Source organism: Corticium candelabrum, chromosome 15 (assembly GCF_963422355.1).
Source record: "Corticium candelabrum chromosome 15, ooCorCand1.1, whole genome shotgun sequence".
NCBI classification, from domain to species: Eukaryota; Metazoa; Porifera; class Homoscleromorpha; order Homosclerophorida; family Plakinidae; genus Corticium; species Corticium candelabrum.
In genome coordinates this window covers 4,824,716-4,839,123 of record NC_085099.1, presented here as the reverse complement: position 1 = coordinate 4,839,123, position 14,408 = coordinate 4,824,716, and the positions used below count along the sequence as shown (strand labels likewise).

At 43.0% G+C, this 14,408-nt stretch overlaps 2 protein-coding genes across 2 annotated transcripts; one reads left to right on the top strand and one right to left on the bottom strand.

Annotated features, from left to right (window-relative positions):
* Positions 1-2,029: 2,029 nt before the first annotated feature.
* LOC134191237 (DBH-like monooxygenase protein 1 homolog) lies at positions 2,030-6,949 on the bottom strand. Its single transcript, XM_062659836.1, has 14 exons — positions 6,604-6,949; positions 6,397-6,543; positions 4,922-5,098; positions 4,772-4,855; positions 4,516-4,704; positions 4,349-4,451; positions 3,837-4,003; positions 3,702-3,759; positions 3,544-3,629; positions 3,124-3,162; positions 2,996-3,055; positions 2,798-2,928; positions 2,531-2,717; positions 2,030-2,466 (listed from the first exon to the last, which is right to left on the bottom strand). The coding sequence occupies exons 1-14, from the start codon at positions 6,880-6,882 to the stop codon at positions 2,239-2,241; spliced, it is 1,935 nt and encodes a 644-aa protein (XP_062515820.1). The 5' UTR covers positions 6,883-6,949; the 3' UTR covers positions 2,030-2,238.
* A 2,166-nt stretch (positions 6,950-9,115) lies between these two features.
* Positions 9,116-14,360, top strand: LOC134191261 (DBH-like monooxygenase protein 1). The gene is made up of 15 exons (XM_062659857.1): positions 9,116-9,760; positions 9,829-9,975; positions 10,093-10,272; positions 10,337-10,423; positions 10,495-10,680; positions 10,740-10,842; positions 11,772-11,941; positions 11,997-12,054; positions 12,117-12,202; positions 12,252-12,290; positions 12,345-12,404; positions 12,459-12,583; positions 12,652-12,802; positions 13,875-13,953; positions 14,028-14,360. Exons 1-15 carry the CDS (start codon positions 9,494-9,496, stop codon positions 14,189-14,191), a joined length of 1,902 nt encoding a protein of 633 aa, XP_062515841.1. The 5' UTR covers positions 9,116-9,493; the 3' UTR covers positions 14,192-14,360.
* Positions 14,361-14,408: the final 48 nt, after the last annotated feature.

Genomic DNA, 14,408 nt, shown 5'->3' with positions numbered 1-14,408 from the left:
ACACATATAACATTTTTTTATTTGTATATAATACAGATAACACAGATAACACATATCCGCCCTAAGGACGGAAGCACAAAGAGTCTAATCATAATAATTAGGCAGATAGTCATTAATCAGTCTTGAATTATACTGCCATAAACAAACAGATAACTGTTCGTGAAATTGCCTGAAAGCTTGGCCCAGAGACAAGCCAGATGATAGAAGAGACTTCTTGACAATTGATCTCAACACCTCCAGACTATGTGCAGCCCACACTCCGTATGATTCCACCACAAGAGGGTAAAACAAACAGCCATAACTTGAAACGTTAGCAAGATGGCGTTCATCTTTGTCCACTTCCCCAGCCTCAGCAGCAGCACCAGCTTTTATGGCAGCATTAATAAGGTGAGAGAAAGTGAACGAATTCCTCACGGAAATGTCAAAATAAGCAGCCTTGCCTAGGGAAAAGTCGGGATGGAAAACGTCACCTGGTCTTGTCATAGAATGAGAGGAACAGCGTTGTTCTCGACGTACATTGGAGTTGTCTAAGAGCAACCAACGTGGAAGATGACGTTACATAAGGCATCATGTCGCTTAATCCGAAGAGGACCACAGCCAAGAGCATGGTCACCAAAAATGTCCAATTCATGACCGCACACACAACGGACTGAGTGTGGGGGTGCTGGAAAAACCGGAATTCCCAAACGCAAACGCAAGGAAGTCACAAATTCACGCGGAGACATGGCCAGGCCTAGACTTGAGTTGGGGATTGCCCTCAACCAAGCCCCCCATGAGGATATACGACAGCACTGAAACGTGCCTGTTCTCGCAGACTAACAAGGCTGACTTTAATGCTGGATCTCAAGGCATCATCCAGAGCCTTCTGGAAGGAATGTTGTGTAGAAGAAACAGAGGACGAGACAGAACTAGTAGGTGGTAAAAGACTTGCAAGATGTTGCCGGCATTGCACTTCACCAGGGAAAGAGGAAGAATGCTGAGTCCAATCATTTTCTTCATGTACCGGCATGAACGCTGAGTCATTAAGAAGACGGAGGGACAACTGCCGAGAAGAGTTGCAGCTGCCAACGAAAGCTGCAGATGAAGATCTAGAGGCCTCACGAAGACCTAGACCACCCAAACGAACTGGAAGATATATATATATATATATATATATATATATATATATATATATATATATATATATATATATATATACATACATACATACATACATACATACATACGCGCGCTCACAGACGATCACATAAGGGCACGCCACAAACAGCCCATCTGTGAGAAACATCCCAACAGGGGTACTGTACCATGTATAGCTACGAACCTACATTTGGTCTAGGGGGCAAACATTTGCCTACAAAGGCGTGGCTTTACGCAACAAGGCCAAATGTAGATACTAATTAATCATATATGCACGCTACATAGCAAACAACAGGAAACCAACATTAAAACGATAGTGTTAGTGCAGTATGTTATGTCAGTCTATCACTTTCTGTATATATATATATATATATATATCTGTCGTCCATACTAGCAAGTCACTTGACAGCTGGAAAAGTTGAAGAAAACGTGCTCGCAGTGCCCCCCGGGTTCCTACGCCTATGATTAACGAAGAGGAGTCTAGCAATGGGGTTATGCACTGCATCACACACTGCCAAGAGCATGTACTGGCCTACTGTAATGGAAGTGGAAGCCTTGCCAATTGGAATATGTCGTTTACTTTTCGTATACGTATACATGCCTGTCTATTTACTAAGTTTGGTAATTATCGTTGCTTGGTATATATGTACGTATACCTCTACTTGAGATGAATGTGTAGTATAGTGATTGTGATCCATGCACCGAAGTATACGTACTAGAGTGATGGGACGTCTTGCGCATTTGATTAGATATCATCTTGCTAATTTGATTTGACATCATCCAGATCTGACCTGTAATTGGTCTAATTAGCTAAGTGAATGATCGCTGGTCCACAGACCACACTACTGTAACCCAAGCGCATGCGCGCCTCGGGTTAATTAGTTGACGATACTTCAAACATTTCAAGCTTTCTATTCGGCACACGAATGCATATTACACTACCATCTACTCAATTGTAGCTAACATTACTGTTAAGCTCTAGGATTGAAACACGCATCAGCAACAGTTAAAAAGAAATCAGTCATTGCAAACGGCACAGTTCTAGCAACACGTAAGAGACCAAACACAAACAGTTCTCGTGTCAACGTTTTGTTCCTTCCGTCAATAGTACCCTACCGCTTTTGCCACCAAAGGCAAAACAGCAACCAAGAGCAGACTAGACATCAACTCAAGAGCCGAGCTGGTTGGAGATCTTGTCTGGGGAGTTTCTGTCTGGTGAGCTGATGTACTTGAAACGCTTGTGCAGGGTTTGGGTGTTCCAGTTGTAGGAGCATCAGACAGGGGCTGAGTAATTTGAGGCAACATGGTCGTATTGCCATCCTCTGCTCCCTAGAATGAATGACGCAGGTGAGCATCAATAACACTCATGCAGACTTCTGATATGTTATCTTACCAATAAGTTATCGTGAAACGGACCATTACAAAAGTACTCCCTACTCTTAGAAGACCAGTATGAATCATTCCAGAGAGTGTACGCGCCGTCGCTGCTCCAGTCCATGTTTTTAATACTTTCTTCAAACTGCCTTCCTTGAGTTGCCTCATCTGCTGAAGAGTTTATCAAGTTTGTAAAATAGCCTTTGCTATAAAAATAAAGTAAAATAACATAACCCGTGAGTTAATTAGATAAAAAGCCAAAGATAATAGACGTCTTAAATCTTACGTCGCAGCCTGGAAAAAAATATAATTGTAAAACACCGAACTATCAATTTGGCTCTGGCAGTAATGAAGCTGCGGTCGAGGATACACTAGGAAAAAAGCGAGACACATCTCGTCCAAGGTGCCTTCTCCACCCTGCAAGTAAGAAAGAATCGCATACAACCTGGAAAGAATTAGAAGATTAGGTAGATATTGTTCTTACAGTGGTCACTTGCGTTCTAGATGATGTGTCGTAGTCGCAAACTACCTGAACATCGTCTCCCTGTTACAATTAATTAAACGTCACATGCAGATGCTCTGCCATTAAAAATAACGATAAAATTTACTGACAGGTAAAATCTTGACTTCATTTCTCAGCAGCACCACATCCTATTAAGAACGAAATTATAGTACTTAAAGCTTCAAGGTGATTGCTCTATCAGGGGGTAGGAAGCAAATGTAGCGGTCCGAACTAGCGCGCGCTAAGTAGGAATGGTCACCCGACAACCCTGGCTTAGTCACGTGATTATTTTACAGAGTCTTGTTTTGTAAGTGACACATGAAATTACAGTTGAAATAGAGTTGAAGGGTTTAACAAATAGCATTTTCATATTAATTAATGTAAAATGCTAGGAAATATTCAATCGCTTCTAGTACCGCGGACAAATTGATAAAAGGTAATAAATATTTGGGAGTGACGCGATGACCATCTTTAGAGGAGGTGACCTTTTACATCTAAAGCTGCATTCATAGCCATGCAGTAAGTCAAACCTGAAAGTTGAAGTCGTAATTGTAGTTGCTGTCAATATTGGGAAGTTGGACGCCATTGCGACTGTGCTCAATCCAAATTCCTTTGCCTGCAGAATGACATCATGACATCAAGTCTTCAAAATATACAATTTAGATAGAAGATCTAGAGTAAACATTACCGACAGTATGAGAATGGAGCATTGTACCAAATACATTCACTCCGGCTGGAGGAAGCCCCTGGAAATGGTTAATTAAGCTAATTAACAATCAAGAAACTACAAATTTCTATAAAAAAGAATTAATTAATTATTTACCACTTTAGTGCAGGGTGCAGGGCATAAATTTCTTGTTATGATGTCATCTTGGCCAGGCGGCAAGAAGAGATTAGCAGATACTGTGTGACCAAATTCTAAAACTGCACCGTCGTATTGCCGTTTGGTTGGAGTGTAATATATTCGTATTCCAGAGCTGTCCACGTAGTCTGAAAATAAAGAGATGACCATAGAATATCAACTAGTACTTAGTGTCGCGCGTTCCGCTATCAGAGACCTCTGGAACAGACAAGCAAGGGACAGTGACAGACTCATTTCGGTGGCTTTTAACCAAAAAACAACTTCTACTGCTACTCTCAAACAACCACACGCTTTATGACTATTGACTGGCTTTTTGAAACGCAATGACTGATCAGTCAATTTGCCGGCAACACAATGACTGCGCATGATCAGTCTTCTCTTACCGCGCACGCGCAATGACTGGTCAGTCTTTTACATTAGCAAAGTGACGGTATCGAACAGACGTTACAATTAGATTATTAAACTAGAAATACCTGCGCTGCTTGCCTCGTTGTTGTAATGAGTTTCCATCATAACGTATTGGGCGCCAGTCTGACCGCTCATGGGAAGACCCACTTGCGATGGGAAAGTAATACCCTGTATGTTTGTGTAACAGTATACCACAACATGGATTGAGTGATTGTTATGGTTTGTCACTCACTGCGCCTCCAACGGCCCATGCTGCAATTTGCGACGTTCCACGGCATCCTCGAACGGAACCCGGTACGGAATCTGGTGGATTGTCGCAATCCCATGACATATCGAGGTAAGGAACGATGCTATCATGGCACGTGTAAATTAGAATGTGATGCACTAGTTCCTCGTGATTTGCTTGCACTACTGGTTCAAACTGCATCAAGAAGACTCAGGGTTAACAAATAACGAGAGTTAAGGTACTATAACACGACTTTACTGACTCTTATTATATGAGCTTCGTTCTGCAGTTGAGGCAGCTTGTATGGAGTGCACCAGTAGGTCGTGGGCTGAGCAGGCACAGATACCTTCAAGACAGAGTGTAACTATAATTCCAATAAGCATATCGTTGTATGTCTAATAAATTGTCTTACATTGTGATTGAGAACGTCGAAAGTCTGGTGGTCCGGTTCCAAAGGCGCCGGTTCTACATTGCCTGTTCCACTCAGTAGGTTAACACTGACTCTCTGAGCAAATGTGTGCTTGTCTAATACTGTTTCTGATGTGGGATCGTTGGGGTTGTATGAAAAGATGACTCGAGTGGTTCCTTCCTAGATTGCAAATATAAATAACGCATCGATACTTTCTGATTTTTTAGGTAGAGAGTAAGCACAATATATGCTAGAAAAGTATTTTATCTAAACATATAGTCTTGTATGTCAATTAGATCCCTAGAGATAAATATTTGCTTTCCAAGCAGATTTGCGTAGACATATAGTTGTCCAGTAAGTATTCTGTTCCAAACAGATGATGGCAACTACAATTTTAGTATGGGTGGATGATATATCAAGTAAATTAATTAAGTGTTAGCATACAATCAGGAAGTTCAACCGAGAAGTGTTAAATTGTTTGTGACAGTTTCCAGATACCCCTAAACCTTTCCCTTGATGATGTTTCGCTAAAAATGCGATAACTACTTGCCGCTTTAGATGTAGTAAAAGAGAAACATATTAATTCATTATGAATAATTACTATGATTGTTTACACACACACACACACACACACACACACACACACACACACACACACACACACACACACACACACACACACACGCACACGTACACACGCACGTACACACACGCACACGTACACACGCACGCACACACACGCACGCACACACACACGCACACACGCACACACACACGCACGCACGCACGTACACACGCACACACGCACACACACACGCACACGTACACACGCACGTACACACACGCACACGTACACACGCACGCACACACACGCACGCACACACACACGCACACACGCACACACACACGCACGCACGCACGTACACACGCACACACGCACGCACGTGCACACACGCACACACACACACACACACGCACGCACACACACACGCACACACACCACACACCACACACGTGTCCATCGTAAATTAGTACGCGTTTCCTTGTACAGTGTACAGCAATACTAAGCTGTTTAGTGCGCGTTAGCGTAAACTGGGTGCGTGTATTGGAACGATGTGGCTTTATCAACCACAGCGCGTTAGCGCAACCTATATCAGACAAATTTTCCTTCACTTTCCTGACTAAATGATAAAATCGTTGTCCGATCAAAAAAAAAGAATCCGGGAGCTCCAGACGTATTCTAGTTAGTATGAAAATGTATGTATAAATGGACGAGTGACATGTGATCCATGAATGCATCATGCATATTCTTAGCTAACAAAGACGCTACCCTAGCCCAGCCGGCACGTCTACTGCATGTTAATAAAGGCATGCCTATAGACTACAACCAGAGAGGTCCACACGACTTCTAGAAATATCGTGGTAGTAGAGCGTGCTTGTCTAGACTAATTAGATGAAAATTTGTATTGCGCAATTACCTCAATGCTTCTGTCCTTCGGCTCGCACGCCTCCAAGTCTCGTTTGAATTCCAGCGTCGTCATTCCGTCTGCTTCACTGAACGACAGCAGTCTGACGTTTTGAATGTCGTCAATTGGCGGCTGTGCCCTCGCAGTTGCAAAACGATCCTGTGAGAGGAAGAGAAGCTATCTAGCAGATCTTGATCAAAACCAAGGCGTTGTCCCAACCTTCAAGTATCCTTGACCGTCTTTCACCCATCCGATGACTATATCGGAGTTGGGCATGAAGCCTGTTGGTGAGAAACCGAGCCCTATCCATCCTGTCGTGGCAACTTTGGCTGAGAAGGTGATCGACCTGTCAGACCAATCCACCTTCCAGCAGAGAAGATACTTCTGTGTCGATGCATCGAGATATTGCCCACGACTGTATCCGCTAGGGCAGAGGTGATGATCACACTGCACGACGCTGAGAGTGACGAGCACGACTAGCAACTGAAGTCGCCACATTCTTGACGCGTGCTGAGGTACCAATGGGTGAGCAACTGTAGTGGGTGAGCTACTGTAGTGGGTGAGCAACTGTAGTGGGCGAGTAACGATGAGTCATGCATAGTTTTCATGCTGAAATCTGAAACCAACCCTAGTGATAGCACAGTGCACGTGCTTGCTTTCATCGTGCAATGCTAAGGTGCTTGAGCCGAAACTGCTCGTGCGCGAGAATAGCAGCACAACCAACAGACGTTGTTTCAAGTATTGTACAGTATAATTCGACAAATTGCTTTCCGCATAAAATCGTACAAATTGAAAACCGATCACATGCGTTGGCTAGGGTCTAGAATGTACTCAGCTGGTACGGAATCGCATCACGTGGAAACCCTCAGTGGGGTGCTAAACTTGAGGCGTGGTGCAAAACTTGAGGCGTGGTGCGAAACTTGAGGCGTGGTGCGAAACTTGAGGCGTGGTGTATATAACCTAATTAATATTATTATGTCTAGAGTACCACCTCTGTAGAGATCTTGGAGTAATACTTTCTATTTCCAGGACCAAATACAGTGTCTCACAACGAGCTAACCCTTTACGGTACGGAAGTCCCGTCTGTAGATCACATGTTGGCCACGTCTAGTAGATCGCTGCAATTGTCTAGTGTTTAGCCATGCATGCATGCAGAGCCTATTGCCACGCCTATTTCACACCTATACAACAAACAGGGGCGGGGTACCAGCTCAAAGTGCGTTAAATAGATTCGGTCAAATTTTAACTAACGCGCGTTATATATATATATATATATATATATATATATATATATATATATATATATATATATATATATATATAGTTGAATCATTTGAGTCATGGTCGGATGTCAGCTTGGATACATTGAAGACTATAACATCTAAAACTGTTTCTGTTAATACTATTCCTTTTAGTCAGTCTTTAAATAATTTGTTGCAGCAATTGTCAGTCAAGTTGTGGTCGTATAATGCACACATGATTCTCAGTAGATTGTTGTTAGACAATAATGACAGTAATTTTAGTTCATGGGATTTGCCTCTATGGTAGATTTGTTGTATTGAAATATACTGTACTATATATATATATATATATATATATATATATATATATATATATATATATATATATATATATATATATATGTATGTATGTATGTATGTATGTATAGATGTATTCACACACTAAGTAGTGCAATGAAACAACAGTGTTAAAATATATTGTTTATTTAATCTACTACCTCTAAACTGGAAGCATGCTTTATTCGCTAAAACTGATTTTTTAAAAAGTAGGCCAAAAAGAAAAATTAGTGTAAATGGCAGGTGTCAAATACATTTTTTCAACACTGACGTATTCATCTCGAGTTTGTGGGTGCGTCTTGTACAGTGAGCACGCGCACTTGCGTGTATTTTTTATGCACGTTAGCTATAAGATGCTAGTTAACAACATAGTTGTACAGTATAGGACCCTGTATAGGCTCAGATTTGAAGACGTAGCCTTTTGGTTGTATTACCAATGACTCTGAAAGATCAAATCACTTAGAAGGAAGTTTCCCTATACTAGGGCCGGGGAGCACGTGCCCCAGTTTCCCCGCCGGTATCCGCGTAAGCTCGACACGATGTGATATTGCACTTTACTTTTAGATTTGAAAGCGTAAAATTCCCGTACATCCAAGAAACTCGCAATATTTATGCATCTATATCGCTAGACATACATACATACATACATACATATATGCATGCATGCATGCAGACAGACAGACAGACAGACAAACAGACAGACAGACAGACACACCGACAGACAGACAGACAGACAAACGGACGGACGAACTGACGGATGGACGGACGGACTGCCGGACAGACAGACAGACAGACAAACAGACAGACAGACAGACAGACAGACAGACAGACAGACAGACAGACAGACAGACAGACAGACAGACAGACAGAGAGACAGACAGACAGACAGACAGATTTGTTTTATTGTCATCAAACGTCACTACTTACATCACTTGCTGCAGTACTAAAAGTTCTACTTTCCTACTGTTCTTCGTTTTAACACAGATTTTAAGACAGACAGATAGACATACAGACAAACAGACAGACAGACGAAGCGCTCTGGCAGCAACTAAACAACAAACAAAACCACGAATAGAAATTTCAACAACCGTGCACGTACATTTACAGCTAGAGCACGCAAACAGTTTGCAGCTCATCAGGCCTAGATGAAACTGTTTGTTTTTGGAAACTGTGTTTCCAAAGAAGGATCTGAACTTGCACGCTCTTGTTTTGATGGAATCGTTGTATGGCTAGGGCATTGAAAATCTTGACACGCTATATGCTACTCAGTGCTCCGTCAATTAACCTTTAAAGCACTAAATCGAGTTTCTTTAGAGTAGCATCAGATAGTCTATACGATTAGATCCTCAATCTCTACCCATAAACGTGTAAAATTAGTAAATTAAGCGCCACGCCATCCATGCATCCGCCCTGCATGCAGCTGTTGAGGTGTTCAATCTTGCTATCGAGACGTCATTAACGTCGCGCAATATAACTCTAGACCATCTCCACCCGTTGATTCATCTCTCGAACCTTGTAACGTTCGCGTGGCTATGATTTCGTACCCGATTCTGCTGCTCTTCACGGCTTTCTTCCGAGCATCGACGGCGAACGTCGACGACTACAAGTTTTCTCTCTTTCTCGACAACGAAGAAACGTTCCAGCTGCAGTGGAAAGTCGACAAAAGAGAAGGATGGATCGAGTTCCAAGCCATCGTGAAGACGCTCGGCTGGATCGGAATAGGTTTCTCACCAAACGGACAAATGTCGGGATCAGACATCATCATCGGATGGGTAAACAATGATCAAGCTTTCCTTCAGGTAAACCCAAAATTTTTGAAGCATTTTTGTTGTTGTAAGTCTTTGAGTTTGTTTCTATGCCTGGTTAGGACCGGTTTGCTCGAGGACGGTATCTACCCGTTAAAGACGACGTCCAGAATGTCGAGCTCATCTCAGGAAGAGAAGAGGACTCCGTCACTGTACTGACGTTCAGACGCAGCATCACAGCTTGCGAGGCAAACGATAGCGACATCGAAGTAATGATGCACCGCAGAGACGTGCCAAAGCACGTGCATGCAACTAGACAGTCGCCTGTCGTGCAAGTGACTCGTGCAGCCAACGTTAACACCATTTTATCTCTTCCCGCCTTCTAGACTGGCAGCACGCGTCTCATATGGGCTTACCACTCCGAAGACCCTGACCCCGAAGGCCTTCGTTTCGAAAAACACGACAAGAAGGGCTCGAGGAGCCTCCACCTATTGGCTGATCATGTCGATTTCCAACAACGAAAACTAGGAAACGATGTCCAGACACTCGATATCGTCAACAATCAGGTTAGTTTTCAGACGTTTTCTGTGTTTGCTGAGCTCATCTAGCGCGCGTCGGTCGTATATATAGACAGTGATTCGTGGAGACAAGGACATAGCGCACATGTGCTCTGTTTTCAAATTGCCAAAGAGCGAAATGGAATACTATATTGTTAAGGTGAATACCTTCTACACTACACCAAGTATAATCATAATGCTACCATAATGTATGTATTGTGTCTGTCCAAGTTTGATAAAATAGTGGAACGGGGCCACGAAGAATTGGTCTATCACATTTTTGTCTACGAATGCCGTCCGACCTCCGAAGTGCACGTCAACGTGTCCTTTGACTGTTCCCAGAAGAAAAACGAGCGCAACTCCATTCCAATGTGCCGACTAGGGGCGCCTATTGCGTCGTGGGCCAATGGAGAACGAGTGAGCGAAAAATACTTTTAGAAAGAGTAGACATCGAGTGACAACTATTTGTGACGCAGGCTGTTACGTTTCCGGAGGATGTGGGCTATTATATTTCCGGATCAAATGGTACCCGCTTCGTCCTGATGGAAATACGTTACAATAATTCGAAAAGGAAACAAGGTGGTGTCATTAATATTAAAATATTAATTAACTGACGTCAATTAAATTAGAACATCTGCACGCAAAGTGTGATGTTTTCACGTAACTTAATTAAGGAAGGCGTGTACTTAGGTTGTCTAAAGCATCTCTTCAAGTTAATATAAATGTAATTAGAGAAACGTCGGAGATAGTCAAATTCACACACTACTGTAGCACACTTTAGTTGTCTAGGCAACCGCGCCATGCCGGAAAATGATTACTAGAGTATCCGGGGTGCAGATAATGGAGACAGTGTAACATCAAATGATGCCGACTATTTTCCCGCATGGTTCACGCCCCCATACCTTAGAAATAGATAAATTCGTTAAGTCGTTGTTTGATTTCAACAACCCCTCTATACAAATAGTTATATAAACAGTCAGCAATGACAAAATTTACAGTTTGTGCCTACAGTAACTGTCTAGACATCTACATATTGGGTAAGTAAAGACCCGGATATACTCGAAAATATTTTGCCTTTTTCGGCGTCGTCGGTAACAAACGACACGCTCCGTGCGTACCGTCCGAGGTCAGGAATGGGAATTTCAAATTTGGTGGAGATCCGATGCTCCATTCTAAAGAAATTCGTGCGCGAGTGGGGTGAGTTCGGTCGGCAAGAAATCGTGTCGCCCCGAAAGACCACGACTCGCTCGCTGTCCTCCTCCGTCGCTTCGGAGTGTGCGAGCCAAATTGGGTGGAGACACCCACTGCCACACACACTGACAGATAGACAGCTCTCTTTCTTTTTATTAGTCTCGTGTCCCTTTCCTGCCACGGTACAGTCCACTTTCGGAAGGGTCTGGCTACGCGAGACTAGACCTATACCACTATACAAATATTTTACACCAAAAACTACCAGAAACTTTTTAATGTTTGTTTTAAAATGTTACTTACCTGCATGGGTTTTACAGGTATCGTTGATAGCTCGGGTATGCGGCTGTGGTACACAGAGAAGAAGCCGCGATTTATTGCCGCCATCTTGGAAGTGGGCAGTGACGTCACGCCTCTTTCGCCCTTCATCGCACCCGGGATGAAGAAATTTGTTTCAAGAGGCGTTTGTTCTTCTGAGTGCACAAACGAAGTAGTATCTAATATGCATCGACTATAATTAATTAATTATTACAACCGTTCGTCAGGGTCTTCCACGTCAAGGAATTCATGTTCTTGCATCACTGCTAAACGCCCACACAGCAGGTCAGTGACTCTCTACTTCTCACCATCGCCAAAAACCGTCATTTCGTAAATTCGCGAGTTAGCTCGTTCAATCAGACTACGTCACTTTCAAAGGGGCGTGGAGCAACCAGAAATCGACAAAAACGATAATTTCGACTTCAACCGTCAAGTAAGTCTATTCGTTTATTGACACAGAGTAGCAATAACACTGTTTTCAGGACATGGTCTTCTTGAGAAGAGAGATAGAAATTCAACAGGTATATAAATGTGTCCGTATTAAATGACGTCATATTATTATCCGGGTATTTTAGGGGGACACACTGCAGCTTGAATGCCAGTATGACACTTCGAGACGAAATATCTTCACATACGTCAGACAAATTCGTCAAAGTTATCTACAAATATTGACTTGGTATTGTGCTTAGGGCGGCTATGATTCAGACAACGAAATGTGTCTGGCGTACTTGCTCGTGTATCCTGCTCCTCGATTGCGACAATGCAAGAGTAAACAAATGGCCGCTGCCAAGCAATTCCTCCGGACAGCGAAGTCGTAAGACTCAATTTCCGTATACTATGTGCAGCACAAACTCTAAAAAACTAAATTTACGTTTGATGAAGAAACGACTGGATCCAAAATAGAACGGATCTTCGAAGTGAGAGGCTCGCGTCCCTAATGAGCGACCCCAAATTCAAACAAGCGTATTGGAAGCTGGTAAACACGACGAAGGTTTCGCCCGTTTGCAAAGACAGGACGAACACTCGAATCGGGGTAAGAAAGCAACTACACACACACACACACACACACACACACACACACACACACACACACACACACACACACACACACACACACAACACCAAGATGTTACATGAACGGATTTGCCTACTTGACTTGACAGAGATGTTGGGAGGGATGTTGGGGTATTAGGGTATTGTAATATATATATATATATATATATATATATATATATATATATATATATATATCATACACAACACAATATATTTCTTACAAGTTCCAAAAGGGACTGTCACTCTACAATCCAAAGACAAGACAACCTTTCTAAAACCATTTTAGCATTGTACAACCAAACTTTAGCGAAAAGTTGCTGATTTAAATTTCAAACTAACTGACTGACAGAGATATTGTACTGAAAAGCTCTTCTGGCAATAGCCTTTAAAAATCTGAATGTCATGAGTTGACCACAAACCTAGTGACTCCACCACAAGGGGATAAAAAATGCCACCAGTTCGCGTAACCATTGACTCATGATGGTGAGTTTCTCAGGCTGCAGCAGCTACAACTAGCTGCTTGTACACAAGATAAGCTTGGTGTCAAAGAATTTCGAACGGAAAGATCGAAGTGTGCTGGCAATCCGTGTTCGAAATCTGTGTGAAAAAGTTAAACATTAGCTGAATTAGCGCCTATAGAGTGTAGTTTAATTAATTAGCTCCGTAACCTTGACTCCTTCGACGGGCGAAAGCATGAGTTGAGTATCGGTAGCAAACATCTGATTGACAGTTGAGACAGACTGTGGCGACAGGGGCGGAGCCTGACCGAGATCCCGTATAGGAAGTAAGGTTGTGAAGAGGAGAACTGGCCGGGCTCTAGATATATATACCCAGACCGGACTCCGTCCCATACCTCACGTCTTAAGACTTCTACGGAGAGGGGGAGGGAGGAAAGCTGTGCTTCTGTTATTTTGTTGTGAGCTGGATGCGCGCCTAAGTCCGACAGGAATTCGAATGGCGCCTGTTTAAGTCCGGGACACCCAAGTACAACGTGCTTGCACAGTCCAACTTGTCTAACTTCGACCTATTTAAATATTTGGTATTTCTAGAAGGGACAACTAACCCAGAGTCGTCCAGCCTCCTCGTGGACTACTAGAGCTCGCTATCCGAAGTACTGCAACGTACTCGGTATGTTTGCGTAATTACAATTATTGCGCGTGCGCGTTAGCACTAGCTATACGTGTTCTGCGCATTCTTTCTAGTGAAACCGACGAGTACAGGAGCCAACTCGTCGAGTAACAATAGCAGGCATTCTGGAGATGATGAAAAGAATGGCAGTGATGCAAGTCTGGGCTCGTACAAAGTCAGCATGGCAGCTCTTGTCGTCACCGCGGCTGTCATGCTGGACAGCTTGCAATATCAATAATAGCACAAACGTCTGACAATCAAAAGTATCGTGGTCTAGATTCTAGTGGATTAGTTAGAGTGTATGGCATCACTAGAGATGTTGCACGCAGTTACCAGCTCAATCATCTAGTTGTAAGTATTACAAAGCTACCGTTATACCCTAGGCGCGGAAGTGGTAGAAGGTACATGTGTTACCGACTCAACGACTCGCCGCGCCCACTGCGCATGCGTTCATT

What these genes read in the sequence shown, in the direction of transcription:
- LOC134191237 (XM_062659836.1), bottom strand. Translation starts at nt 6,882, where the DNA reads ATGTGGCGACTTCAGTTGCTAGTCGTGCTCGTCACTCTCAGCGTCGTG. An exon ending in CTAGAACGCAAGTGACCACT is followed by an intron (nt 2,929 to 2,995) that starts GTAAGAACAATA and finishes TCTTACTTGCAG; the next exon opens with GGTGGAGAAGGCACCTTGGA. An exon ending in ATTTTTTTCCAGGCTGCGAC is followed by an intron (nt 2,718 to 2,797) that starts GTAAGATTTAAG and finishes TTATTTTTATAG; the next exon opens with CAAAGGCTATTTTACAAACT.
- LOC134191261 (XM_062659857.1), top strand. Translation starts at nt 9,494, where the DNA reads ATGATTTCGTACCCGATTCTGCTGCTCTTCACGGCTTTCTTCCGAGCA. An exon ending in CTTCTGAGTGCACAAACGAA is followed by an intron (nt 11,942 to 11,996) that starts GTAGTATCTAAT and finishes ACCGTTCGTCAG; the next exon opens with GGTCTTCCACGTCAAGGAAT. An exon ending in GGACGAACACTCGAATCGGG is followed by an intron (nt 12,803 to 13,874) that starts GTAAGAAAGCAA and finishes TGGTATTTCTAG; the next exon opens with AAGGGACAACTAACCCAGAG.